Source organism: Helianthus annuus, chromosome 16 (assembly GCF_002127325.2).
Source record: "Helianthus annuus cultivar XRQ/B chromosome 16, HanXRQr2.0-SUNRISE, whole genome shotgun sequence".
Classification (NCBI taxonomy): Eukaryota; Viridiplantae; Streptophyta; class Magnoliopsida; order Asterales; family Asteraceae; genus Helianthus; species Helianthus annuus.
In genome coordinates this window covers 48,680,230-48,708,021 of record NC_035448.2, presented here as the reverse complement: position 1 = coordinate 48,708,021, position 27,792 = coordinate 48,680,230, and the positions used below count along the sequence as shown (strand labels likewise).

Here is a 27,792-nt window from a genome sequence, read left to right as displayed (position 1 = left end):
ATTTTATGGTTCAAGAAGGAACCGTGTTGGGACACGTGATTTCAAATAGAGGAATTGAAGTAGATCACGCTAAAATTCAGGTTATTTCAACTTTACCCCCTCCTACTAATGTTAAGGGCGTCTGTTCCTTCCTAGGACACGCCGGGTTTTATAGACGGTTTATTAAAGGATTTTCTGTTATCACAAAACCGCTATGCAACCTTTTGTTAAAAGATGTTCCCTTTGTGTTTGATGAAAAGTGCTTAAAAGCTTTTAACAAATTAAAACAACAATGGATTGAAGCCCCCATTTTACAATCACCAGATTGATCACTCCCTTTTGAAATCATGTGTGATGCGAGCGACTATGCGGTGGGGGCAGTGTTGGACAACGGGTTGACAAGAAACCCGTGGCTATTTATTAAGCAAGCAAAACTCTTTCGGATGCTCAGTTAAACTATACCACTACTGAGAAAGAGTTGCTTGCAGTTATTTATGCATTGGATAAGTTTAGGTCCTATTTGTGGGTTAGAAAAGTTGTTATTTACTCTGATCACAGTGCTGCCAGGTATCTCATGGAGGAGAAGGACGCAAAACCAAGGTTAATCCGATGGATTTTGTTGTTGCAGGAATTTGACCTTGAAATTCGAGACAAGAAGGGTAGTGAAAACGTCGTAGCAGACCATCTTTCACGGGTGGTGCATGAAATAGATGCACCGGATGCTAAAATCAATGAAACATTTCCTGATGAAAATATATTATATGTTTCAACTAAACTGTGGTTTGCTAATTTCGCTAACTTTGCTGTTACAGGTGATATTTCGGAGTTTTGGCCCAAAAAGAAGAAGCAACAGTTCATAGCTCAAGCGAAGACATGCATTTGGGACGAGCCAGATCTTTTTAAGGTTGGAGCTGATCAGATAATCTGACGTTGCATTCTGGATGAAGAGATAAAGTGTGTTTTAGAGTTGTTGCACGCATTGGCGTGTGGTGGACACTTCAGCGGGCAGAAAACAGGGCATAAAGTGCTTGCATGTGGGCTATACTGGCCTACAATTTTCAAGGATGCAGCTGAATTTGCGAAGAATTGTGTTCGATGTCAACAATTAGGGAGTATCTCAAAGCGGAATGAGATGCCCATGCAGCCGGCCGTAGATTACGTTTCAAAATGGATAGAAGCGATTGCCACCAAGATGAACGACCATAAAGTTGTTTGCAAATTTGTCCAAACATACATATTTTCGCGATTTGGAATCCCTCGTGTGATCATAAGTGATGGGGGATCACATTTCAAAAACTTTCATTTTGGACAATTGCTAAAACGTTATGGCATAGACCACCGAATCGCTACACCTTATCACCCACAAATGAGTGGACATGTTGAGGTTTCCAACAGGCAAATAAAAGTGATTTTACAAAAAATCGTGCGACCCAACCGCAAGGATTTGTCCACTGAGTTGGATGATGCTTTGTGGGCGTATCGTGTGGCGTATAAAACGCCTATTCTAACCACGCCGTATCGGTTGGTCTATGGAAAAGGATGTCATTTACCCGCTGAGCTTGCTCATCGTGTGTTATGGGCTGTAAAAGAAGTTAACTTGGATTATGATAGTGCAGGTAATGCAAGGAAGTTGTCGTCGAGGGAGCTTGAAGAATTAAGGGACGAAGCATACGAGAGTGCATTGTCTTATAAGGACAAGACAAAGAAGGTGCACGATGTGAAGCTGAGGCTACAGAAATTTGAGGTAGGGCACAATGTATGGTTATTCAATTCTAGACTGAAATTGTTTCCAGGTAAGCTGAAAAGCAAATGGATAGGTCCGTATTTGATTACGCGGATCGGAAACTATGGAGACATAGAAATTGAAGACTTTGATGACCATTTGAGGCAAGTTGTGAACGGGCATAGGTTGAAACCGTATTTGGAAGATATCAACGGACCGGATAAACAGTCGGAGTGCTTCATGTTGAGCACTTTGGTCCATGATGCGGAATAACCATGTTCAGGTATGAAGTCTGGCTGAAGACTCATAAACTTAGCGCTCTCGGGAGGCAGCCCGAGGTTGTAGATTATTGTGCATTTGTTTGTTTTGTTTCGTGTGGTTTTGGACGTGATTCTTGCAGTTTCTCACTCGGTAACGTTCTCCACGGATACAAGTGCTCAAGTGTAGGGAAGTTGGAACCGCCCAGGTATGTTTTTGGATTCAATTGTGTGTCGCGGACGACACGTTTTCTTTATGGGGGGTGGAGCAGGCGAGTAAATCGAAAAGTGAAATTTATTCGGTAGTAGAATCTAGAAGAATCAATTTCAAACTTTCAAACCATTTGAAACCTTTTTTTTATTTACTATAGAGTTAAATGCTATTTTAGTCCCTGTGGTTTAGGCCATTTTGCCAGTTTAGTCCAAAGGTTTCATTTTTAACCCGTGGGTTCAAAAAGATTTCACAGTTGCCATTTTAGTCCACTTGGTTAACTTCATCCATTTTTTATGTTAACGAGAAAGCCAATTCGGTCATTTTGTATGTAATTCTGTTAACTAAAAGGGCAATTCAGCCATATAAAATGACCGAATTGGCCTTCTCGTTAACAGAAAAAATGGATGAAGTTAACCCAGTGGACTAAAATGGCAACTGTGAAAACTTTTTGGACCCACAGGTTAAAAATGAAACCTTTGGACTAAACTGGCAAAATGGCCCAAACCACAGGGACTAAAATGACATTTAACTCTTTACTATATAAAAAAAACAAAAAACTAAAATAAAAACAATAAATAAACACAGTTTTCAAAAAAAAAAAAACAAATAAACACATTATACATTATACATATATTAAAAAACAAAGCTTGTGAATAGTAACTTCAGCCATCTCATTCCTCAGACAATGCTATTGTATATATACATGTTTTTTCTTAATTAGAACTGTATTGGCATTTGGTAAAGTGGTCGGTATGTAGTGTTTCTTAACAAAAGGCGCCGGTTCGAGCCTTCTTTTTGTTTTTTTTTCCCACTTTATTTTCCCTTTCTCAACAGCCAAATGCAGAGACAAAGAAAGAGAACAAGACAGCGAGCAGAGCAGTAAGAGAGAGAAACAGAGATCCAGGAGCCGGTGAGTCCCCGGCAACCGGCCTTCCTTCGATGCGTCCTCGCCTCCCACAAACAGAACCGAAGTCGTCGACTCTAGGGCTTTCCGGTGAAGATTCTAGCGAGCAGAGGTGGTAGTGGCTAGTTCCGATGAGTGTAGGGTTCCGCCGTAACCCATGATCACAGCGGCGATGTGGTGAATCTGCTTCCAAAACCACCTCTTGCTTTACCGTTCCAGATTTCACGACAACCTGTGTGGATTGAAGTAATTTACTGAAATTCAGGTTTGATAATTTCTTATTATTGTTCTTATTATAGGATTTGAACTTTAGAGATCCATATTCACTGTTTGGTCAAACTGATCATAATTGAAATTGGTCAAATTGACGTTTCCTTCTTTAGTGAGCCATTTGATAGGCGAGTTGGATCAAGAAAGGATATAACCATTAAGAAGAAATTGCACAATTGTTGGCCACAATTCATATCCTAACAAAGAATTAGCAAGCAGCAAATGACTAGGGCACAAACTATATACAGTTTGAAAGTTAATCTATATTTTTCATGAGTATGAGTAGCTTTACAAAGTGATTATGACAAACATGATGAATCAAAATAGATAATTAGTTGAGTGAGGTTGAAGACAGTTAGGCATTTTTACTTAGTAATATTAATAATCAAACTGAATGAACAGTTGAAGGGTTTTTTTTTCTGTAAATTCATTCGTTCTACAACCAGTTTAAAAGGTAGAGAAGAGAAAGAATACGATGACACTCAGAACCCGGTTGAGAGATTAACCGACGATGGTTCCGACGGTGTTACAACCTGCGTCAATAACACTTTACGACGACATTTTGATCGTTGTGGTGTTGGTAGTCTTTGGTGGCGTAGAGTAGGGTTTGTGACGGTATGATCAGTGGTCTTTGGTGGCGGCGAACATGGTTTATGACAGAGAGCAACGAGGTATGTTAGATCGGATGCTGCGCCGGCTCTTACAATGACGACGGTCAAGCGGTTAGGGTTTCGATCAACTTTCGGTAAGCCCTTTACTATTGCATGTTCGCTATTTGGTTAGATCGGCTGTCCTTGAACCTTAATCCGACGATTAATGTTGATTGGATGAGTAGGTAACGTCCGGTGAGTTTCCAGCGAAGATTCGGTGAATGGGCAGGCGAAGATTCTGGTGAACAAGTAAGCACACAACACTCACAAACCATTAGAACTCATACAATTTGATCTACTGTGTGCATCAGCTTGTAGTTTCTTGTAAATAATAATCACTCAGTTAAATATTTTTTTCTTAAAACTGTGTTCCACCATATTGACACATTTCATCCGACATAGTGCCTATCGGTAATGATTATTTTGTTTTTTGGAAAAAGGGTCAGATTTTGATTTGAATATTCAGGATATATAAAAGTAGAAAACAAAGAATAGTGTGTTTTGATAAAGTATGAAGTGAAAGGAGAAAGAACTTCGAAACCATCTTACACGCGTTGGATTTAATTAATTTAACTGGATGGTCAGCAAATGAAAGAATGTCAGGTAGCATGTGTGCAAAAGCTTTTAATGTTAATATCGTGAAGCTGACAACATGCTAATATATGCTTATGTAGTTGAGATTCTATGAATATAATGCTATGACCAATGTTTTAAAAACGGGCCAGTTTGTTCGTTGTAAGTTTGAAACTGAACGATTGACATGTGTAATACATGTATGGTTTCCACCAGTTTTGTTTTAGGGGCTGTTTGTTTACCTCTTAATGAGACTCTTAATGGTTCAGACCTCTTACTGGTTTAACACTTAATGATTCAGACTGTTTGTTTCACGAGCAGATGTCTGAATGGTTCAGACATTTGCCTCTGAATGGTTAAGATTTATACAGAGTCTGAATGGTTAAGACCTCTAATCTGAATTGGTCAGACATTTGCCTCTGAACGATTAAGCATTCCATAGGCTCTTAATGGTTCAGACCTCTTACTGGTTTAGACATCTTACTGATTCAGCACTTGCCAAACAGCCCCTTAGTTTTCACCGCTTTGTTTAGATCAAAGACCGTCTGTTGTTTTCCCATTCACCGAATACTGATATTGCATATATACATTTGCGTTTAATACTTTTACATGTTTAGGTGTTTGGTCCAGTAGTTTGTGGGCTTTGTTTTCATTGATTTGGCGCGGGTTCGATACACGTTTTTAGATTGAGTTATTTTCCCAGGCGTCTGCAATGCCAGGTCCTCTTCATTCTTTACCAACATGCATCTTCTTCAGATTCATCGTCCTAATACGGCACCGCAACAATCATCTTTTAAGGACAATGGTATGGTAGTGCACGACGAAACATATTATCTTTCTCCATTTCAACCCTTTTCTAATCATTTTCTTCTTGCAGCAAAAAACCACGATTGCTTCTACCGAGAATGTCAGCCGTCACCGCCATTCAACAATGCCCAATGTCGATGAGAATGATCATATATGCTATAAGGCTCCGTACACTATCTTGCCGTCGGCAAGAAAGTCGTTCTCTTTGGTGTCCCCGGGGGGCTTCACTTTCACTTACAGGTACCTTAAATTCATTCTTAACCTAATTTCTCGACTCCTGTGGGTTTCTTGGTTGGTTTGATTGTAAGCTTTTTGCTTAAAGTTGGGTTTTAATTACAATTAATGTTCATGTGGATTCCTTGATTGATTTGATTTACGATCTTTTTAAGTTGGTTTCGAATTAAGGTTCGTGTCATCTCTGATGATAAATGTTCAAACTAATCATCAGTGCAACAAATGGATATGGATAATCAAAACGGTTTGAATCTATTTTCATTGTAGAGTGGCCCCATTGGAGATCCATATTTACACATTGGGGAACCTAAATATCGGGGTTCCTTCAAATTGTTTTTTCTTGGAAATCAATCTATCCTGTTAATGGAATGCATGTAACATTCATCAAAGCTGTTGTTCCTAAAGAGAAAAGTATGTTTGTCGTGTCTGGTGATTGATACAGTATCAGTTCTGCATTTTATTTATTAGCTTCTTATAGAGTTATAATTTAAAAATATATAGGGAATATTTCACAGAATAGTAACCATGTTTTAAAAGTGTTCTAATAAGGTCACTGGTGTCGTTTTTGTCCCAATTAGATAACTTGACGTTCAAATCGAGCCATGTCCTTTTTTCCACGTGTCAAGAAAAAAATGAAGCATAAGATGTTAGGGTCGAATTATTTTAATATAGGAAATTATATTTATTAAAACTAAAAACCATTTAACTACATTAAAAATTAAAAAAACAAGTTACAATCCACGTCATCACTCGACGTCAGCATCAAATAAAAGTGAAAAAAGAAACAAAAATCCACATCACCATGATTACCTATGAAATTGATGAAAAAACCCTTAATTTTAATGAAGAATGAATGTTGAGTGATCTGATTGAAACACTTTTAAAACTTGAGTGACTTAATTGAAACACTTTTAAAACTTGGTTACTATTCTACAAAGTTACCCCTTTAAAAAGATACATAAGATATTAATTAGTTTCTTAAAGAGTTATAGGAAAAATAAGATATTAATTAGTTTCTTAAAGAGTTATAGGATAATATATATGAAATGTTTAAAAATGTGTATAATATGACACATTCATGATGCACCTCATTATTTCGACAGTTAAAGGTTAGCCCAAGACATCTACTTATAAACTTGGTAATTGAGGTGACACAACCACAGTCGCTCACTTAACCATAAAAACCACCCAACCCTTTAGTCATGTTGAGCATGCACACACCCACAATCCCTTACTGAACCACCCCAAACCACCACCAGCTGCAGTTAGAAAGCGGCTCTTCATCAGGGCTCCGTTCAGTATCACATTGTTATTCATTTTATCCATCTTACTCATCATTCTGAACCAACAAGTTCTAGCCACGAATTCAGCATTGCTGTAAAAATATTTCCGGAAACACTTGCAAGCTGATTGCTTGAAATGGCAGAGAACAACTTTCCATTTTAAACCCGAGAAAAATTTCATTTATGGTGTAGTAAAATTACCCAATTGAATTCGCTATTTTTGTTTTTTTTTCAATATTAATTGGTTTTTTTTTTTTGGGTTTATTTCATGGCTATTGATAATATTCTTGGCTGGACTCTGCTTCAGATCCTAACGGTATGTCATCATTCCAATTTTACTTTGCACTTTTAAAGTGAATAAATAAATTTATTATTGTGTTTTTAAATAGTGGCGTTTAAATAATGCTTACTTAAATAATCTCTTGTAACAATTATACTATTGTAACTGCTTATGTGATAAAATAAGTTTTTTTTTTGTATTTAAACGTTAATCTACACATTAAATTATCCAATTTAGTTTATTTGACAAATTCCTCAAATGCAGATCCGTTGTTTCACATGGGTTGGTATCATTTATTCTATCAACACAACCCGTATGCATCGGTTTGGAGAACATGTCATGAGGTCACTCCGTGTCGAAAGACTTGATCAACTGGTTTAAGATTCCTGTTGCTCTCAGCCCATCCGAATGGTACGATATTGAGGGGGTTTTTATCAGGGTCGACCACCGTCCTCTCCAACAGTGAAATCTTTGCATTGTACACGGGAAACACTAATATTTTTTCCCAGTTTCAATGCAAAGCGGTACCAGTCAACATATCTTATCCACTTCTTGTAGAGTGGGTCAAATATGACGGCAACCCAATCTTTTACACTCCACCAGGGATTGGGTTAAAAGACCATCGGGACCCCTCAACTGTTTGGAAGGGTCCCGATGGAAAACACAGGATGATCATGGGATCTAAACAAAACAAAACGGGACTTGTATTTGTTTACCATACCGATGATTTCACGAATTACAAGTTGTTGGATGAGCCATTGCATTCGGTTCCCAATACCGATATGTGGGAATGTGTCGACTTTTATCAGGTATCATTAACCAACGATAGTACCCTTGATATGGCCGCGTATGGGCCGGATATAAAACACGTTATTAAAGAAAGTTGGGAGGGACATTGTAAGGATTGGTATTCAATTGGGACCTATGATGCAATAAACGATAAATGGACTCCCGATAACCCGGAACTAGACGTGGGTATTGGGTATCGATGTGATTACGGAAGGTTCTTTGCATCCAAGAGTCTTTACGACCCGTTGAAGAAAAGGCGGGTCACGTGGGGTTATGTTGCCGAATCAGATAAACATAACCAGGATCTCACTAGAGGAAGGGCTACTATTTTTGTATGTTAATTTCGTCTTTGTACTTTTTTTAAATAACAAAGTATAACAAACGTTCTAATGTTGAGTTTTGTTATAGAATGTCGGAAGAACCGTGGTACTCGATAGAAAGACTGGGACCCATCTACTTCATTGGCCCATTGAGGAGATCGAGAGTTTGAGATACAACGGTCAAGAGTTTAATGAGATCGAATTAGAGCTGGGTACGATCATTCCACTAGACATAGGCACACCTACACAGGTACAAGAAAATTACAAATGTTTTTATATATTTATATAGTATAATGTAACATGTTATCAACTGGTCAAATATTATCTTAAGAAAATAATTGCATAACATGTGGTGATTGCAGTTGGATATAGTTGCTACATTTGTGGTGGATCAAGATGCATTAAACGCGACAAGTGAATGGATACTATTGAAAAACATACCTTAGGGGGTACGGGGCACCATGCGGGGAGGCAAGCGGTGACCCCATTCCCCGAGCGGGAACACTGCCGCCATCCCCGCGGTGAGTGAATTCGGTGACCGGGCTCGGGGTGTAGTTACCGCATGAAAGAGAGGAGAGAGAGAGGAGAGAGAGGGGGATGATTGGTTGTTAATGTGAGTCCACTCTTTTTCCACCAATAATATTTTTTTCTTCTTTTTTTATAAAAAAATAATTGTGTGAGGGGAGTACCGCCATCAAATTGAGGGTGTGAGAGGAGTTTAACAGGAGAGTTGACGTGGCATAACCTGATTGGGTGTGTGTAAGAGAGGGGATTCCCCTAGGGGAGTGCCCCTCTGCCCTCTTATCCTTAGGAATAGTACCAGGCTCTCCCTAGCACATATCAATTGGGCCACACAAGGGCCACAAAATCGTGTAGTGTTTTTACTGGTAATTTAGACGGTTGTATACACTCGTCCTCTTCTCTCCCCTCCCAACCTCCTCTCATTAGTTTTACTCCTTCAAATTCATGACGATGGTGCTTCTCATCTACAAAAAAAGATATGAGACAGAAACGTGTGAAGGAGCCGGATAACAATACGGGAGAATGAGAGAAGGAGATCCAGAGACGGCGACCGGACCTCGGCGCGTGCTTGCCTCCTACCCACAGATTCCAAGATGTAGAGACCGGCAGCGGTGACATCTTTTTAGGAAAGACTTTGGTGGGGTGACGTGCTATAGTGGAGGCAGACGACGATGGTTACGGTGGTGGCTTTCGTCTCCGGAGAGGGGGGATCGGGGTGGCTATGGTGGCAGTAGCGTGCGACGAGTACTGTAACAGTGGCCGGAAAACGCATGGGCGACGGAAGTAGTGTGTTTTCTGGTGGTTTTGGTGGGTGGAGAAGGTAGAGGGTTGGCAGGGCTGCTTTTAATAGGGTTCTGGTAACCACCCAAATAACACCTGCAACGAGCTTCTTTCATGCTAGAAAGCTTCTACTTTCATTCAGGTATTTCTTCCCTCTAAGCATTTTATTCCATGGTTGTTCATAGATTTAGGATTTGTTTAACATTTTTATAATATTTGTGCAAAACTCATATGTTTTTTGCTTTGATTTTCTTGATTTAAACTGTGTGTAGGGCTTCATCAAAGAGAAGGTTCCATTTTACAGATTACTAGATTATCATCTAAGAGAAGGTTTCATACTTTCATTTATACAATTTTATAACTTGAGCATTCATTCATTTTACTTATTGGATTTTAAATGTCGATAGAGTTCAGATTTAGGTGTGTCTTATGCTAATAAATAATCTATATGGTATTTCCTAGCAGGATTTTGTGTTGCTTTTCATGATTAGTTTGATTACTAAAGATACTCTAAAGAATAGTAGTAGAGGATGGGTTGATTGCAGTTCGAAACAGGATTTCATTTTTGTTAGTATTATTATTTGAGGTACAAGTGCTTGACAAATTGTCTTAGATTATTAATAAGGAATAAATCTTTTGCATTTGTACTGCATTTTGAAGATTGAGCGCAATAAATAAAGCTTTTATCTTATCCCGTTTACTAATATGGTACTGCAAGGGGGTTATGAGTTTAGTGTTATCGAGTTCTCATGGTTACAAAACAAGGATTGTAAGATAATGTGATTCAGTGACTTATTATTGAAGGTCAAAGAAATTTGAATGTAACAGCTAAAAGTTAGCTTACTTTCCATTTGAAACTCCCAGGGATCTACTAATTCTGGTTTCATTGTGTTGTGAATCGACCAAACCACAAGATCTGAGATAACAGTGTTGAACCTCCAGATCTCCCGATTTTTTCTGTAACTCAAGCAGAAAATGAAGTTTATTGATAACCACTTTAGAGAATTTGTACAGCTTGAACTTAAACTGATGGAATATCATCGTGTTTAACTTTTAAGTTAAAGTTATGTTTATTTTTTTGCAGGTTGATTTTTTTTTCAACCAAACTTCCTTGTATTTAGCTCATGTTTTGCCTACAATAACAACAATTCTTCACGGATTACGGTGATCTAAACGTGAACAACCGATTTGTCTTTAACCAGCAGATACCAGGTTTTTGTACTTGATTTTCCGTTGATGGTTTCAATTCGTATGTAACCCAAAGGTTGAAAAACCCAGTTTTGATTTTCGTTATTTTGATTTTTTGTTTCAACCGGGGTGCTGGATTTGGGTTCCGACAAGACGGGTTCTATGATGACGAATAAGCCTTTAGAGAGATTGGCTGTAAGCAGAGCAAGTGTTTGATATGCAACTATGTTGTTTTTTTGATTTAGAATTTTTTTTTTTAGAAATTAGAATGAATGCTATATTTATGTTGGTAAAATTTTGTTCTTTCTTGAAGAAAATGTAATTTCTTCTAGCAACTAAATGAAAGTTGTAATAAAGAATTGATGAAATAAGAAAAATACGCAAGTTAGCATTATAATAATATACTGCTCGAAGTATTAGAATACTCTATGCGCATAATGATTATATCATGTAAGAATGTAGTTTTGACTACTTGAAGCTATTGAAACCACACAACTTTTTGGTTTCAATACATCTTTGTCAAGTGTCCCTAGCCCTTGCTCAAACTTTTCTTGACAAAGATTTAGTCATAGATATTTCTCTTTTTGTGATATTGCTCTCATGTCCATCTAAACAACGTTATTGTTGCAACGTTTGAACCAACAACTAAACACCTTTTCTTCACATTGAACCAAACCAAACAAACCCCTCTTCTTCACATTGAACCAACACCTAACACCTCTTCTTCGTATGAAACATGGAATCCCCGCTGCGCGACGCAACAGTGTGAATTAAAAAGAAATGGGATGAGTGGCAAGACTTCCTTAACATGGCTTATGGCCACATATTTGATGTTTACGGGCCCCACCATCATAGATGGTTGAATGAAACAAAGTGTGGTGTTCTCATTAACAGCAAGTTGGTATTGAGACTTAATGTTTGATTTCGTGACCTACAGTTTGTGGTCCCAGATCTGAAAGAGAAAAGGGTGAAACTACTCATGGTTTTTAGTCCGTAAGTTACGGTGCGGAAGTGAAAAAGAAACAGCAACGTAATTCCGTAAGCCACATGTGGAGTTTGTGACCTACGGTCTGCATGCCCAGCTCAATGTGTGAAAACAATTGAAACCGTAAGTTTCGCACACTTCCGGGTCGGGTAAAGTGTTTAAAAATTAATTTTAAAAAGCAACCTCCTCGGATCCGACCCGCATAACATAATCCAACATCACATTAAGTCAGAAGCATACTATTGTTGACGTCACAAACTATCACATTAAGTCAGAAGTATACTATTGTTGACGTCACAAACTCCCAAGCATAATCATCTTCCCTCTCTTAAACCTTTAATCTCCATAACCATCTCATACTCCAGCTCTTTCGAATCTTTACCAAATCAAGCCGTTCAAGAGTCTTTCTCGAGTGATTTTTAACAAGGAACAAGATTCTAACCTTCATTCGGTCCGATTCTCACCCGATTGCAAGAAATCAGCACATTGTGTGAAGAACCCTAATTTCCAAATTTGGGGTTTTCCATATTGCAGTGAAGTTTATTGACTCTGAAGCTTATTCTAGCATATCTAAACATAAAAGGTACGTTTTTATTCGTTATTGTGTTAGTGTGTTGAAGGTAAGTGGTTATTTGGATGAGATATGAAGAACACTTGAATCTCTATATGCGAAACTGAGATTGTGAAGCATGTTATTGTGGTTTGTCTTTGAATTTGTGATAAATATTGAATTTTGCTACTGTTATATGAGATTGGGGGGTGGACACAGTAGTTAGATTGGTGTTTAATGAGCATGAATATTGATAAAAAGTAAAGATAATGCTGTTGCAACAGATATTGGGCGATTGTTTGTTTTGAATTCTAAAAGGGCAGTAGCTATAACATGAAACAAGTGTGGGGAAGGGTTATTACACACTTGTTTATGTTTCATATAATGAATCTGATTCGAACTGTTTGTTTGTGGTTTGTGATGTAGGATGACGCGGCTGAGACGCCCAGGGAAAGAGAAAGCTGTTGATCCGCCATCTAAACCGGCTGCGGCAAAGAAGCGGAAAACAACCGGAATATCAATCCGTGAACCGGTGGAAGAAGAACGAGAGGTTCAGGAGGAACCGTATGTTATGAAGAACGGTGACATCCCGTACAGGGGTATGTGGGTAAATGGGCCGTTAAGTAAGTTGCCACTGGAAGTTCAGCCGGAGTTATTCTATGAGAAGATGGGTGATGCTCATTCGATTAAGGAGAATATGATGTGCGAAAAAAAAATAATGGGGTCGGATTTCAAGGCTCTTGGGTTCTTTGAAAAATTCACCGCGTTAGGATGGGAAGCAGTGCTTAGTTTTAAGGGTCATTCGAACGGAGATGTATACGTGAAAAGTATTATGGAATGGATGAGCACGCTTACAAAAGACGATGGGAACGACCCTCCGAAAACTATCACGTTATCGGGAAAAGTCAACAACAAAACAGTCACTTTGTCGCCCGCTACTATGAGGTCTTTAGCAAAGTTTGATTCAAAGGCCGCTAGTTTTTATCAAATTGTGAAGCCGACTGATTACTTTTCACATCTGGAGAAATTGGTGGCAAATAATGTGATGAACACAGAGTTGTTCGTATTGAATAAGGAAGTGGAGATGAAGCGAGACAATTTGAAACCGAATGTCCGCCTGCTGTTGAGTTACCTTCTTACGAATGTGACACCCAGGACGGGTGATAGGGTGGCAGTTAGAAAGTGGGAGCTACTAGTTCTGTACGCATTGATGACCGGTCAATTACACCTCTCTTTCAGGCAGCTTGTAATAATGCATGTGTGGCAGGCACGAAATCAGAAAAACAAAAAGTTAATCCCACACGCGCGACTGTTAAGTGCATTATTGGAGAAGCACAGGGCACTCCGGCCTGAGGAGTACGCGTTTAGAAAGCCACACACTATATTCGCGCTGGCGGATGTTTGTAAGAGCGAGAAAATTTCGTACAAAAAGACGAAATTGTGGCATAAAATCAAGTTTGGTGACGGTGTTAAACTGAAGGTGCTTCAATGGGGGAAGGAAGCACCTAGTGGAGGTGAAATGGATGACCAAGACTCGAGTGATGAGGAAGTGACGAGGCGAAAAAGAGAAGCAGGGGAGATTGTGGGTACAGGTTCGAGTGCACAAGTTGAAGAGCCGAGACAAACGGCTCACTCATGGGGTGTCTTTGACGATGAGATGCAGGCTCGGGTGGAAAGTATGCGTCCACCTGAATATGTTACTTGGGAACTTTTTCAGCAGTCACTTTACGATCAGGGTTCGAGGCTGGGTGTCGAACGGGAGCGACAACACAATGAGTTAATGGCCCATCAACGAGCTGTGCATATCGGTAACGAAATGAATCTAAATTTATGGGCCTATGATGAAAATCAAACAAGGCGACACAATGATTATTGTATGGGGGTGTCGTTTGTGCAAAATCCACCTTACGTGGATTACAGTCAGCTACCACCATTCCAGCCTGGTATGGTGCGACCTCCTACGCCGCAGGTGCATGGTTCTATGTGGCTACCACGAGTGTATTCAAAGCCGCATTTTCAGAGTTCGTATCCGTTCCGCCCACCACCGTATCAGTATCCATCTCAGCAGCAGAGTCAGCAAGAGAAGCAGTCGTCGTCAGCTCAGCAACAACAAGATCCGCCCGCAACAAGAGGTTTGGCGGATGTATTTGATATGAGCTCCTTCTACGACACTCTGGGCAACTATTATGGTGGACCGAAGCCATCATATGATTGAGCATTCGCTGATCTGCACCATCGATCAGGTCCACGTGCTTGTTCTGTACTTATTTGAACAATTTTATTTTTCTTATTTGAACAATTGTTCAAATAAGTACAGAACAAGCACGTGGACCTGATCGATGGTGCATATCAGTGAATGCTCAATCATATGATGGCTTCGGTCCACCATAATAGCTGCCCAGAGTGTCGTAAAAGGAGCTCATATCAAATACATCCACCAAACCTCCTGTTGTGGGCAGATCTTGCTGTTGCTGAGATGACGACGACTGCTGCTCTTGCTGACTCTGCTGCTAAGAAGGATACTGATACGGTGGTGGGCGGAACGGATACGAACTCTGAAAATGCGGCTCTAAATACACTCGTGGTAGCCACATAGAACCATGCACCTGCGACGTAGGAGGTCGCACCATACCAGGCTGGAATGGTGGTAGCTGACTGTAATCCACGTAAGATGGATTTTGCACAAACGGCGCCCCCAAACAATAATCATTGTGTCGCCTTGTTTGATTTTCATCATAGGCCCATAAATTCAGATTCATTTCGTTACCGATATGCACAGCTCGTTGATGGGCCATTAACTCATTGTGTTGTCGTTCCCGTACGACACCCAGCCTCGAACCCTGATCGTAAAGTGACTGCTGAAAAAGTTCCCAAGTAACATATTCAGGTGGACGCATACTTTCCACCCGAGCCTGCATCTCATCGTCAAAGACACCCCATGAGTGAGCCGTTTGTCTCGGCTCTTCAACTTGTGCACTCGAACCTGTACCCACAATCTCCCCTGCTTCTCTTTTTCGCCTCATCACTCGAGTCTTGGTCATCCATTTCACCTCCACTAGGTGCTTCCTTCCCCCATTGAAGCACCTTCAGTTTAACACCGTCACCAAACTTGATTTTATGCCACAATTTCGTCTTTTTGTACGAAATTTTCTCGCTCTTACAAACATCCGCCAGCGCGAATTGTCTCGCTTCATCTCCACTTCCTTATTCAATACGAACAACTCTGTGTTCATCACATTATTTGCCACCAATTTCTCCGGATGTGAAAAGTAATCAGTCGGCTTCACAATTTGATAAAAACTATCGGCCTTTGAATCAAACTTTGCTAAAGACCTCATAGTAGCGGGCGACAAAGTGACTGTTTTGTTGTTGACTTTTCCCGATAACGTGATAGTTTTCGGAGGGTCGTTCCCATCGTCTTTTGTAAGCGTGCTCATCCATTCCATAATACTTTTCACGTATACATCTCCGTTCGAATGACCCTTAAAACTAAGCACCGCTTCCCATCCTAACGCGGTGAATTTTTCAAAGAACCCAAGAGCCTTGAAATTCGACCCCATTATTTTTTTTCGCACATCATATTCTCCTTAATCGAATGAGCATCACCCATCTTCTCATAGAATAACTTCGGTTGGACTTCCAGTGGTAACTTACTTAACGGTCCATTTACCCACATGCCCCTGTACGGGATGTCACCGTGCTTCATAACATACGGTTCCTCCTGAACCTCTCGTTCTTCTTCCACTGGTTCACGGATTGATATTCCGGTTGTGTTCCGCTTTTCATCGTTTCCAATCACTTTCAAACTCTGTCTCAAGTCTTTCCCTTCCCGGGTTTCCATGGAGCGGGCGAGTAAATCGAAAAGTGAAATTTATTCGGTGTTAGAATCTAGAAGAATCAGTTTCAAACTTTCAAACCATTTGAAACCTCTTTTTATTTAATACACAAGGTTCACAAGTGAGGTAGTGGAACTAGGTTGGAAAGCCAAAGCTCCCACGGTTCACATTTTTACCAAAACACAAGTTCATCCATATGAAAGATGGTGAATCTTGGATGGTTTCAACACTTGGGACTTGTATGAACTTATTAAAACAGAAAGTTTAGAAGGTGTTTGCACCTCTAAACTCATAAGAATCACCCATACACAAATCCTACAACCATGAGTTAGATTGAGGACAAGTTTGGCACAAGATTCACAAGATAAAGAATGAAAGAAGACGAGTTTGAAAAGTTTTTATAAATCAGAATGTAAATTTGACTTTGGAGCCTTTTGTAAGTGATGTACCACGTGATTTCATCGGTGAATTTTGGATAACATCTTTGAAGGTCATCAAAGTAGATTGGTACAAGAAAACATGAAGAAAAATAGAAGAAAAGTGCTCAAAACTCATTGTTTTGAGCAAAGGTACAATCTGCCAATACTTAGAAGTTTGGATGAATAGTGGGATTTTAAGAGTGAGTTAAGAGTGTGTAATGGGTTGGGAGTGTGTGGAAGACTTGTATTTATAGTGTGGTATTAGGGTTTAGGCTTTAAAGTGGGTTAGTTATGCATTAAAGACAATTAGTTGGGAGGTTTAGGTGAGAAAAACGACAATCAGAGCGCAAGAAAGAATGGGATGCGGATCGAGACCCTCTGTGACACGCGGAGAAGAAGGTGTGTACGCGTCGCGTGCCGCGGCGCACGAAATCCGGGCAAGTTTCTGATTTTTACAAATTAGTCCCTAGAGTTTGATGTTTAATGTGATTTGAGCTATAAATTGCATAATTAGTATATTTTTTAGTATAAAGTAAGTTAAAAACCATAGATTAGGTATAGCGAATGTACGTATAATCGTTTGTACGTATAAATAGTATCCAAAGGCCTAATACGGCTGATTGAGTAAGAAACGAGTACAAGCTGTGTGGGAGTCGAATGTGTAATAAGCGTATATGTATATATTGAATGCAAAACGTGTACGTGTAATCAAAGTATAATTCATATAAAATGATCAAATTTTATTACGATCGGTGCTTCGAATTACGAAGTTGGAAGTGAAATACGAATATGATACGGATATACGTTTCCAAAAATAGGAATAGAAACAATCTTTCTAAATAAGGATGGTTTCAAAAAGCGAGGCGTTACAAAATTATTGTATTGTTGTTGAATTATGTTGTTTCGTGTTTTGAACAATGTAGTACTTTCTCTTTCAAACGTTATACTTTAAAGTTCAAATTGTTGTAACTTGAATTACTTCCAATGATGAAATCAGTTTTGAATTAATTATTGTCGCAATAGTGTTATGAAGTCTCGAGAAATCTCGTTTTTGTCTCACTCTGATGTTTCCGCCATCGGTTGGGGTGTGACAGATTGTGTCACACCCCAACCGATGGCGGAATCATCGGGGCGCGGCACTGAGCGAAACAGATTGTTCAGAAGTTTCCACAACAACTATCATACAATTCAGTTATATAACACGTCCCATACCGTGTCCCAAACAATAACAAGTTATCATAGAAATCAACTAAACAATATGGGAACTGTTCCGACAACTCATATTCTTAATTATTACAGACTGAATGTAAACATTGTTTTAAGACTTCTAGACGGCTATCCGTAAATCTTACTGACTACAGGTGCCAGTACAAGATCTACAGATAATTATGGCCCTGGTACAGGTACGTGGACACTGTCCTAAGGTCACAGGCTCCTAGAAGTTTATTATTGCCTCGCTTCCCTAGCACGCTAGTAGCTTAAACACCTGTCACATACGTTAAAATAAAAGTCAATACATATAATGTAAAGGTGAGTACACAAGTTTGATATAGCATATAGAGTTCGAAAAGTTACGCATAACCAAGCACGTACACAAGGGCAAACGATGCATGTAAATTATCAACATGGGACCATCGATACCAACGACTTCGGGTTGACTGTCCGAGACAGTTCGCAATACATGATTACCACTGTAATCCATGCAAGTAATTGTCCTTAGCAACCCCCGTGTGAACGGGTGCTGAGTCCAAACTATAGTACTACGTTGCTAAAGCAGGTAGATAGCACTCCACGTGTAAACATAATAAACAGCAATCATTTAGACAAGTAATACATGCAAGTAGGTTAGCGTTCAAACAGTTTGTGTTGTTTGTGAATTTGATAGATGACGTATGTAACACCCAAAAGTGCTGAAAGCAAAAAGGGATCGAGTATACTCACAGTGATTGATGTGGATTGAAGGGAGCACTGAGAATAGGTTAGCCTGAATAGTTCGATAACACAACGATGAGTAACGCGGAAAAAGTGAACAATGTACTGGATCGGATAGACCAATCGATCGGACAGCTGTTCGATCGAGTGGGCTGTTCGATTGGTTTGAAAGTCCGTTCGAACATCCATTCGATCGGCCGGCTGGCTCGATCGGCTGGTTCCTTCAAGTGGATTGTTTCTTCCTTTGATGAGAAGGATGTGTTTGTGTATGATGGTTTGTACTACCTTTCAAGTTGGCCGATCGAACAGCTGTTCGATCGGTTAGCCCAACCGATCGGTTAGCACTTCTTTGTTTTCAAGTCTGTCACTCGATCGGTTGGCATACTCGATCGGGTGACATTTCAATGTTTCGAAAAGTCTAAGTGTTTTGAAGTATAGTATCTCATGATTCGAGCAGTAATGATTACAATCGAGTGGCGTAGTCGATCGAACAGTACCTCGTCAATACTACACTTCATGAGTTTGTGGGACTAAGTGCTAGTCGATCGGTTAGCCTAGTCGATCGGCTGGCATAGTCGTTCGGTTGGGCTGTTCGATTGAACAGCCTAGCCGTTCGGCCAGCTTCTCGATTCGGTTAACCCATCACTTAACACTTGGTTATTCCCGTTGTTTGTTGGTGTTTTAGAGATATTTTGACTACGAGTTGAACCACAAAACTGAAATCCCCACTTAGCCTACTGACTCGAGCAGGAATCACCCAAACTCGGTCAGAGACGGTTTGGAACCCAAGTTTAACGTTTAACCCGAGATCGGTAAATCTCTTGGTAAAACCCGAATTTTGAACCATGTGTTTGTTTAGATTGATTTATAAATCGGTTCAAGTCTCGTTTTCACCGTTTTGAGTGTAAAAGAGTTGAAAGATAGATGAAACCCATCTTCCAATCCTTTTCCACCGTGAAATGTTAAGATCTTTGGAAGATTTTAGGTTATTTATGTGGAAATCGGTTAGATCTAAGTTGTTCATGGTGGAATGATGTCAAAACTTAGTGTTTTTGAAGAACACATGATGACATCACCCAAGAACACCTAGATCTTGGTGATTTCATGGATGAAATTCAGATTTTGAAAGATAGAAAGATGGAGAATCGATTAATGAACAAAAACGTACAAGGATTGGAGTGAGATACTTACCGGTTTGAGAGAAATCTTGGATTTAGTGAGAAGAAGAGGCTGGTCGGTCAGAGCTTTTCCAAAAGTGGAAAGCTTGAAAAGGACAGCCCTATTTATAGGCTTCCAAAAGAGGAAAGGGTCAGCTGATCGAACAGCATCCCTGATCGAGCAGCTGCCCGATCGAACAGCCTGTTCGATCGGCTAGCCTGTTCGATCAGGTTGCCCTGTTCGATCGGCTAGCCTGGTTTTGAGTGTTTTGCGACGATTTTTGATATTTCGAGTTCGATGAACGATGATTTGAGAATGATAGAATTCCTAATCAAATTACTTTTAGTCTCAACTACTATATCTAACATACAAGCATCCTTACAACCATTTCGGGTTCGATTTCCATTGAGTTTGATTCACCTTTGAGTCTTGATTGATTTGATTGATTCACCACACACTTAAACATAAAAGTAAACATGCACAAGTAACACGTAAGGCACACACACACGTATAAAAGTACTAAAATCCCACACTAGAGTTTGATGATTGATTCGATTAGCTTGATTTTTGATTGACTAGCTTTATTGCGTTGTTACTTCCTATCATTCACAGTCGGCCGTTGATTCACAGTTCGATTATCGGTCGATTAGTTTGATTATACAACACTTACTCCAAATAATATGAAAATCAAAATGAAACTAAAATGAAATTAATCTTTATTGATCTTTAATTCCAATAACAGTCAACACTTGACTTTGACTTTGACCTTTGGAAAACACGGGGTGTTACAGTCTCCCCTCCTTTAGGGAATTTCGTCCCGAAATTAGGCCGAGAACCGTACATTGCCGTGTGATTTTACCAATTTGATGCTTCAGATCTATCTGAATAACTGCGGGTACTTGGCCTTCATGTCACTTTCGAGTTCCCAAGTGAACTCCGCGCCTCGTTTGCCTTCCCATCGTATTTTTACAATAGGAATGCGAGAGCGTCTGAGTTGCTTGGTCTGTCGGTCCATGATCTCGACAGGCTTTTCCACGAAGTGTAGCGTTTCATTGACCTGAAGATCGTCGAGTGGTATTATTGCGTCGTGGTCGGCTACGCATTTTCGAAGGTTTGAAATATGGAAAGTCGGGTGGACATTGCTGAGTTCCTCCGGTAATTCGAGTTTGTAGGCAACTTTACCGATCCTTTCCAGAATCTTAAAAGGTCCAACAAATCGAGGCGCAAGTTTCCCTCTTTTGCCGAATCGAACTACTCCCTTCCAAGGTGATACCTTTAGGAGCACGTAGTCGCCAACTGCAAATTCGCGGGGCCTGCGTCGTTTATCGGCGTACATCTTTTGTCTGTCCCGGGCCTTTACCAAGTTTTCCCTTATCTGGTGGATCTTGTCAGTCGTTTCTTGCAGAATCTCGGGCCCGGTCAATTGTGAATGACCGACCTCGTGCCATACAATAGGCGAGCGACATCTCCTACCATACAAGGCTTCGAAAGGTGCCATTTCGATGCTGGAGTGATAGCTATTATTGTACGAAAATTCGACCAATGGTAGGTGTTTGCTCCAACCACCACCAAAATCGATAACACACGCACGGAGCATGTCTTCAATAGTACGAATCGTTCTTTCAGTCTGCCCGTCGGTTTGCGGGTGGAATGCGGTACTCAAATTCAGCGTCGTACCTAGAGCTGCTTGAAAAGTTTCCCACAATCTCGATGTAAACCGAGCGTCGCGATCAGAAATGATGTCTCGAGGCGTACCATGATTCTTAATGATCTCGTCGGTGTAGATTTGGGCTAGCTTGGCCACCTTATAGTCTTCTCGTATTGGCAAAAAGTGGGCTGATTTGGTTAGACGGTCGACTATAACCCAAATACTGTCGTGACCTGATGGCGTGGTCGGAAGCTTAGTTATGAAATCCATAGCTATGCTTTCCCACTTCCATACGGGTATCGGCGGTTGTTCGAGTAAGCCTGAAGGTCTTTGGTGTTCAGCCTTGACTCTTGCACAAGTTAAACAGCTACCAACATATAGAGCAATATCCCTTTTCATCCCAGGCCACCAGTACTTGTAGCGAAGGTCCTGGTACATTTTGTCCGCACCGGGATGAATGGAATATCGGGATTTGTGGGCTTCGTTCATGATGATCTTTCGCAAATCTGTCCTCCTCGGAATCCAGATTCGGTCCAGATAATAGAATATCCCGTTGGCTTTGCTCACGAGCTGAGTTCCATCGTGATAGATTCGTTCTTTCTTCAACGTACGCTCGTTAAAGCAAGCGTGTTGTGCTTCGCGGATGAGGGCTTCGAGGTTATACTGAGCCTGGATGTTTCGAACACCTATCACGTAATTCTTTCTGCTGAGGGCGTCTGCAACTACATTCGCCTTGCCTGGGTGATAACGGATCTCACAGTCGTAATCGTTGAGAAGTTCTACCCATCGGCGTTGACGCATATTGAGTTCTCTCTGGTTAAAGATATGTTGTAGGCTCTTGTGATCGGTGAAGATCGTGCACTTTGTACCATACAGGTAGTGTCGCCAAATCTTTAAGGCAAAGACAACTGCGCCTAGCTCGAGGTCATGGGTTGTATAGTTCTTCTCGTGGATTTTGAGCTGTCGAGATGCGTAAGCTATAACCTTGTCTCGTTGCATGAGAACACAGCCAAGTCCAAGGTTTGAAGCATCACAATAGACAACGAAATCATCGCTTCCGTCCGGCAGTGTAAGAACTGGTGCATGGCACAGCATGTGTTTGAGGGTTTGGAAAGCAGTCTCCTGCGCGGTTCCCCACACAAAAGGCTTGTCTTTATGAGTAAGGGAGGTAAGCGGTACAGCAATCTTTGAGAATCCTTCGATGAATCGCCGGTAGTAACCAGCTAATCCGAGAAAAGAGCGAACTTCTGACGGATTCTTTGGCGTAACCCATCCCTTGACTGCCTCAATCTTTGCAGGATCAACGTGTATACCCCGACTATTCACAATGTGACCCAGAAATTGAACCTCCTCCAACCAGAACTCACACTTGGAGAATTTGGCGTAGAGTTGGTTTCCCTGAAACAACTCGAGAACCAATCGCAAATGCTGCGCATGTTCGGCCCTCGATCTGGAATAGATCAGGACATCGTCGATGAATACAATGACAAAACGGTCTAAGAACGGTTTACACACGCGATTCATCAGATCCATAAAGACCGCGGGTGCGTTGGTCAAACCAAAAGGCATGACAACAAATTCGTAGTGGCCGTATCGGGTTCGAAAAGCGGTTTTGGGTATGTCTTCCTCTTGAATCCGCAACTGATGGTAGCCTGAACGTAGATCAATCTTGGAGAAACACTGAGCACCTTGTAGTTGGTCAAACAGATCGTCGATTCTTGGTAAGGGGTATCGGTTCTTGATGGTCAGCTCGTATGCAGCGTCGTTCCCGCGCTTGTTCCTTTCTGCGGTCCACCAGTCCAAAGCTCGCGACTGGAAGACACCGGTAGCATTGAGAGTACGGAGGTGATCTGGGCATCCGCTTTGACGAAGGGTGACTTCTATCGAGTCAAACCAATGAAACAGAGCCGTAGGGCCATCTTCACCGGTAAACTCTTTTGGCCCACATGCCTTGAATTGTTTGAAGCTAAAAGTAGCTTTGTTGGAGTCTTTGGGCGTGAGGGTTCGGGATTCCTCAGATGACTTGCTTGCGTTCTCGAACACATCACTGACGGCTTTTGCCACGGTCTTAGAGATGATAGCAGCGAGACGTCGATCTCTCTTCTCCTGGCGGGTAAGACGCGAGCGTGATCTAGGTTGTCCAGATGACGACATGGTCTGCAATAGACATCGTCACAGGCTCAACACAACGAATTCGAGTCTCACACGTTCTTAGATCTCTAAAGCTTAGAATCACGTCGCATCTCTCGTCACGTAACACATATAATCACATAAGCACATAATCATAGAGACACATAAGCACGGAAGCAATTAGAGCACATAAGCAATTAAGCAAATAGAGCACTTAATTTCCTAAACACGTACGAAATTTTATCACAGAGGTAGTCAGAAAACAGAAACCTATAACCACAAGTCGAGTGTCGTTCGTTTTGCATATCGGATAGCATCACACTGTATCGTCTAACTTAGTCGTATAGCGTAGTATAGCACACCGGTTTCGTTTAGATCACATCAACAGGGATTTGAATCGAGGTAGGATAGCAACAAAAGTCACGCGGATTGATAACAAATGGAGTAATCAACGAATCTTAAAACACGTAAACAGGTAAATCACATAAAATCAACGAAGCAACACTTAAAATCGGAAAATGGATTGTCTGCGGCTACTAGACTTTGACTAACCATGGCAATTTAACTATTCACAGTTGACTTGTCGTCACTTTCGACTCTAGGGGACATGTTTCTGCCTCGATTCTTGGGCATTATGCATGCGTATCCTAGGCCATACTCGTGAGTTCAGGTCGTTGGAGTCCGTCAATTGCCTTGGCGAGATAAAATAACGTTGGAATAACTGCCAAGGTTAGGGTTTCACCCCTAGCTCAGCAGTTTCTTCCTTGTTTTAAGAAAATTTAGAGGAAAGTTTTCATCAAATTACGGGTTTCAGCCCTAATTTGGTATAATTCTCCCCCGTTTGTTGATAGAAAATCACACAAAATAATTGGCAAAAATTTGTAATTTAGGCAGGAATTTGCGGGTTTCACTCCTAATCCCGTCCAAATTACAAAAATTTGGCTCGGAGTTCGGATGTAATGATAGAATAGAAGGAAACAACATAAAATAAGCACATAAACTTGGTCTCTTGGTTCCTAACTATAGTCTAGGTCTCTAAGACAGCGATCCGGACTAGATCGTGTCTAACCTAATTCCCTATAGTTATGGCTCTGATACCAATCTGTCACACCCCAACCGATGGCGGAATCATCGGGGCGCGGCACTGAGCGAAACAGATTGTTCAGAAGTTTCCACAACAACTATCATACAATTCAGTTATATAACACGTCCCATACCGTGTCCCAAACAATAACAAGTTATCATAGAAATCAACTAAACAATATGGGAACTGTTCCGACAACTCATATTCTTAATTATTACAGACTGAATGTAAACATTGTTTTAAGACTTCTAGACGGCTATCCGTAAATCTTACTGACTACAGGTGCCAGTACAAGATCTACAGATAATTATGGCCCTGGTACAGGTACGTGGACACTGTCCTAAGGTCACAGGCTCCTAGAAGTTTATTATTGCCTCGCTTCCCTAGCACGCTAGTAGCTTAAACACCTGTCACATACGTTAAAATAAAAGTCAATACATATAATGTAAAGGTGAGTACACAAGTTTGATATAGCATATAGAGTTCGAAAAGTTACGCATAACCAAGCACGTACACAAGGGCAAACGATGCATGTAAATTATCAACATGGGACCATCGATACCAACGACTTCGGGTTGACTGTCCGAGACAGTTCGCAATACATGATTACCACTGTAATCCATGCAAGTAATTGTCCTTAGCAACCCCCGTGTGAACGGGTGCTGAGTCCAAACTATAGTACTACGTTGCTAAAGCAGGTAGATAGCACTCCACGTGTAAACATAATAAACAGCAATCATTTAGACAAGTAATACATGCAAGTAGGTTAGCGTTCAAACAGTTTGTGTTGTTTGTGAATTTGATAGATGACGTATGTAACACCCAAAAGTGCTGAAAGCAAAAAGGGATCGAGTATACTCACAGTGATTGATGTGGATTGAAGGGAGCACTGAGAATAGGTTAGCCTGAATAGTTCGATAACACAACGATGAGTAACGCGGAAAAAGTGAACAATGTACTGGATCGGATAGACCAATCGATCGGACAGCTGTTCGATCGAGTGGGCTGTTCGATTGGTTTGAAAGTCCGTTCGAACATCCATTCGATCGGCCGGCTGGCTCGATCGGCTGGTTCCTTCAAGTGGATTGTTTCTTCCTTTGATGAGAAGGATGTGTTTGTGTATGATGGTTTGTACTACCTTTCAAGTTGGCCGATCGAACAGCTGTTCGATCGGTTAGCCCAACCGATCGGTTAGCACTTCTTTGTTTTCAAGTCTGTCACTCGATCGGTTGGCATACTCGATCGGGTGACATTTCAATGTTTCGAAAAGTCTAAGTGTTTTGAAGTATAGTATCTCATGATTCGAGCAGTAATGATTACAATCGAGTGGCGTAGTCGATCGAACAGTACCTCGTCAATACTACACTTCATGAGTTTGTGGGACTAAGTGCTAGTCGATCGGTTAGCCTAGTCGATCGGCTGGCATAGTCGTTCGGTTGGGCTGTTCGATTGAACAGCCTAGCCGTTCGGCCAGCTTCTCGATTCGGTTAACCCATCACTTAACACTTGGTTATTCCCGTTGTTTGTTGGTGTTTTAGAGATATTTTGACTACGAGTTGAACCACAAAACTGAAATCCCCACTTAGCCTACTGACTCGAGCAGGAATCACCCAAACTCGGTCAGAGACGGTTTGGAACCCAAGTTTAACGTTTAACCCGAGATCGGTAAATCTCTTGGTAAAACCCGAATTTTGAACCATGTGTTTGTTTAGATTGATTTATAAATCGGTTCAAGTCTCGTTTTCACCGTTTTGAGTGTAAAAGAGTTGAAAGATAGATGAAACCCATCTTCCAATCCTTTTCCACCGTGAAATGTTAAGATCTTTGGAAGATTTTAGGTTATTTATGTGGAAATCGGTTAGATCTAAGTTGTTCATGGTGGAATGATGTCAAAACTTAGTGTTTTTGAAGAACACATGATGACATCACCCAAGAACACCTAGATCTTGGTGATTTCATGGATGAAATTCAGATTTTGAAAGATAGAAAGATGGAGAATCGATTAATGAACAAAAACGTACAAGGATTGGAGTGAGATACTTACCGGTTTGAGAGAAATCTTGGATTTAGTGAGAAGAAGAGGCTGGTCGGTCAGAGCTTTTCCAAAAGTGGAAAGCTTGAAAAGGACAGCCCTATTTATAGGCTTCCAAAAGAGGAAAGGGTCAGCTGATCGAACAGCATCCCTGATCGAGCAGCTGCCCGATCGAACAGCCTGTTCGATCGGCTAGCCTGTTCGATCAGGTTGCCCTGTTCGATCGGCTAGCCTGGTTTTGAGTGTTTTGCGACGATTTTTGATATTTCGAGTTCGATGAACGATGATTTGAGAATGATAGAATTCCTAATCAAATTACTTTTAGTCTCAACTACTATATCTAACATACAAGCATCCTTACAACCATTTCGGGTTCGATTTCCATTGAGTTTGATTCACCTTTGAGTCTTGATTGATTTGATTGATTCACCACACACTTAAACATAAAAGTAAACATGCACAAGTAACACGTAAGGCACACACACACGTATAAAAGTACTAAAATCCCACACTAGAGTTTGATGATTGATTCGATTAGCTTGATTTTTGATTGACTAGCTTTATTGCGTTGTTACTTCCTATCATTCACAGTCGGTCGTTGATTCACAGTTCGATTATCGGTCGATTAGTTTGATTATACAACACTTACTCCAAATAATATGAAAATCAAAATGAAACTAAAATGAAATTAATCTTTATTGATCTTTAATTCCAATAACAGTCAACACTTGACTTTGACTTTGACCTTTGGAAAACACGGGGTGTTACAGATTGGTATCAAAGCCATAACTATAGGGAATTAAGTAGAATTGCCATGTTCGACCTAGTCTATAGTTTAAGTGACCAAACTTTGACCATTCTTGATTCTTGTTTAACATGTTATTCTTCCTACTTTGCTTCTTCTTATTTCATTTTGTCTTAATTATACATATGTCTTTCCTAAGACATTTTACACAATACACACTTGAAGACACTCGTATCATACAAACGAGACGACTTCACCAAAATAGGCGTGAAACCCACACTTTGGTGAGCGATTCTCAGTCCGCATTATTCGATTTTTGCATGAAATTACGCCATCAAGTTAGAGGTGAAATATGTGACAACCCTCACAAATCCAGGTATCCGTACAATTAATTAATATTTAATTAGTGCTTGATTACAATTATGAATAAACTGCTTTCTGTTTTCTGATACATACATACTCATGCATCATACTTTATTACTGTCACTTCATTTATTACA

At 40.5% G+C, this 27,792-nt stretch overlaps 2 protein-coding genes across 2 annotated transcripts; both read left to right on the top strand.

Moving 5' to 3' along the window:
- The first annotated feature begins 1,977 nt into the window (after window positions 1–1,977).
- Window positions 1,978–8,785, top strand: LOC110919340 (beta-fructofuranosidase, soluble isoenzyme I). Its single transcript, XM_022163610.2, is given in 13 exon segments — window positions 1,978–1,985; window positions 2,103–2,168; window positions 2,895–2,919; window positions 3,008–3,189; window positions 3,794–3,962; window positions 4,008–4,092; window positions 6,775–7,080; window positions 7,202–7,210; window positions 7,439–7,501; window positions 7,504–7,604; window positions 7,606–8,295; window positions 8,372–8,533; window positions 8,646–8,785. Coding segments are annotated over 13 exon segments (1,950 nt in total). The 3' UTR covers window positions 8,730–8,785.
- Window positions 8,786–11,828: 3,043 nt separating this feature from the next.
- LOC110916919 lies at window positions 11,829–14,595 on the top strand. The gene is made up of 2 exons (XM_022161572.2): window positions 11,829–12,341; window positions 12,735–14,595. The coding sequence occupies exon 2, from the start codon at window positions 12,736–12,738 to the stop codon at window positions 14,521–14,523; it is 1,788 nt and encodes a 595-aa protein (XP_022017264.1). The 5' UTR covers window positions 11,829–12,341; window position 12,735; the 3' UTR covers window positions 14,524–14,595.
- Window positions 14,596–27,792: the final 13,197 nt, after the last annotated feature.

Bases quoted from the DNA above. Each gene is read 5' to 3' on its own strand.
- LOC110916919 (XM_022161572.2), top strand. From the start codon at position 12,736: ATGACGCGGCTGAGACGCCCAGGGAAAGAGAAAGCTGTTGATCCGCCA.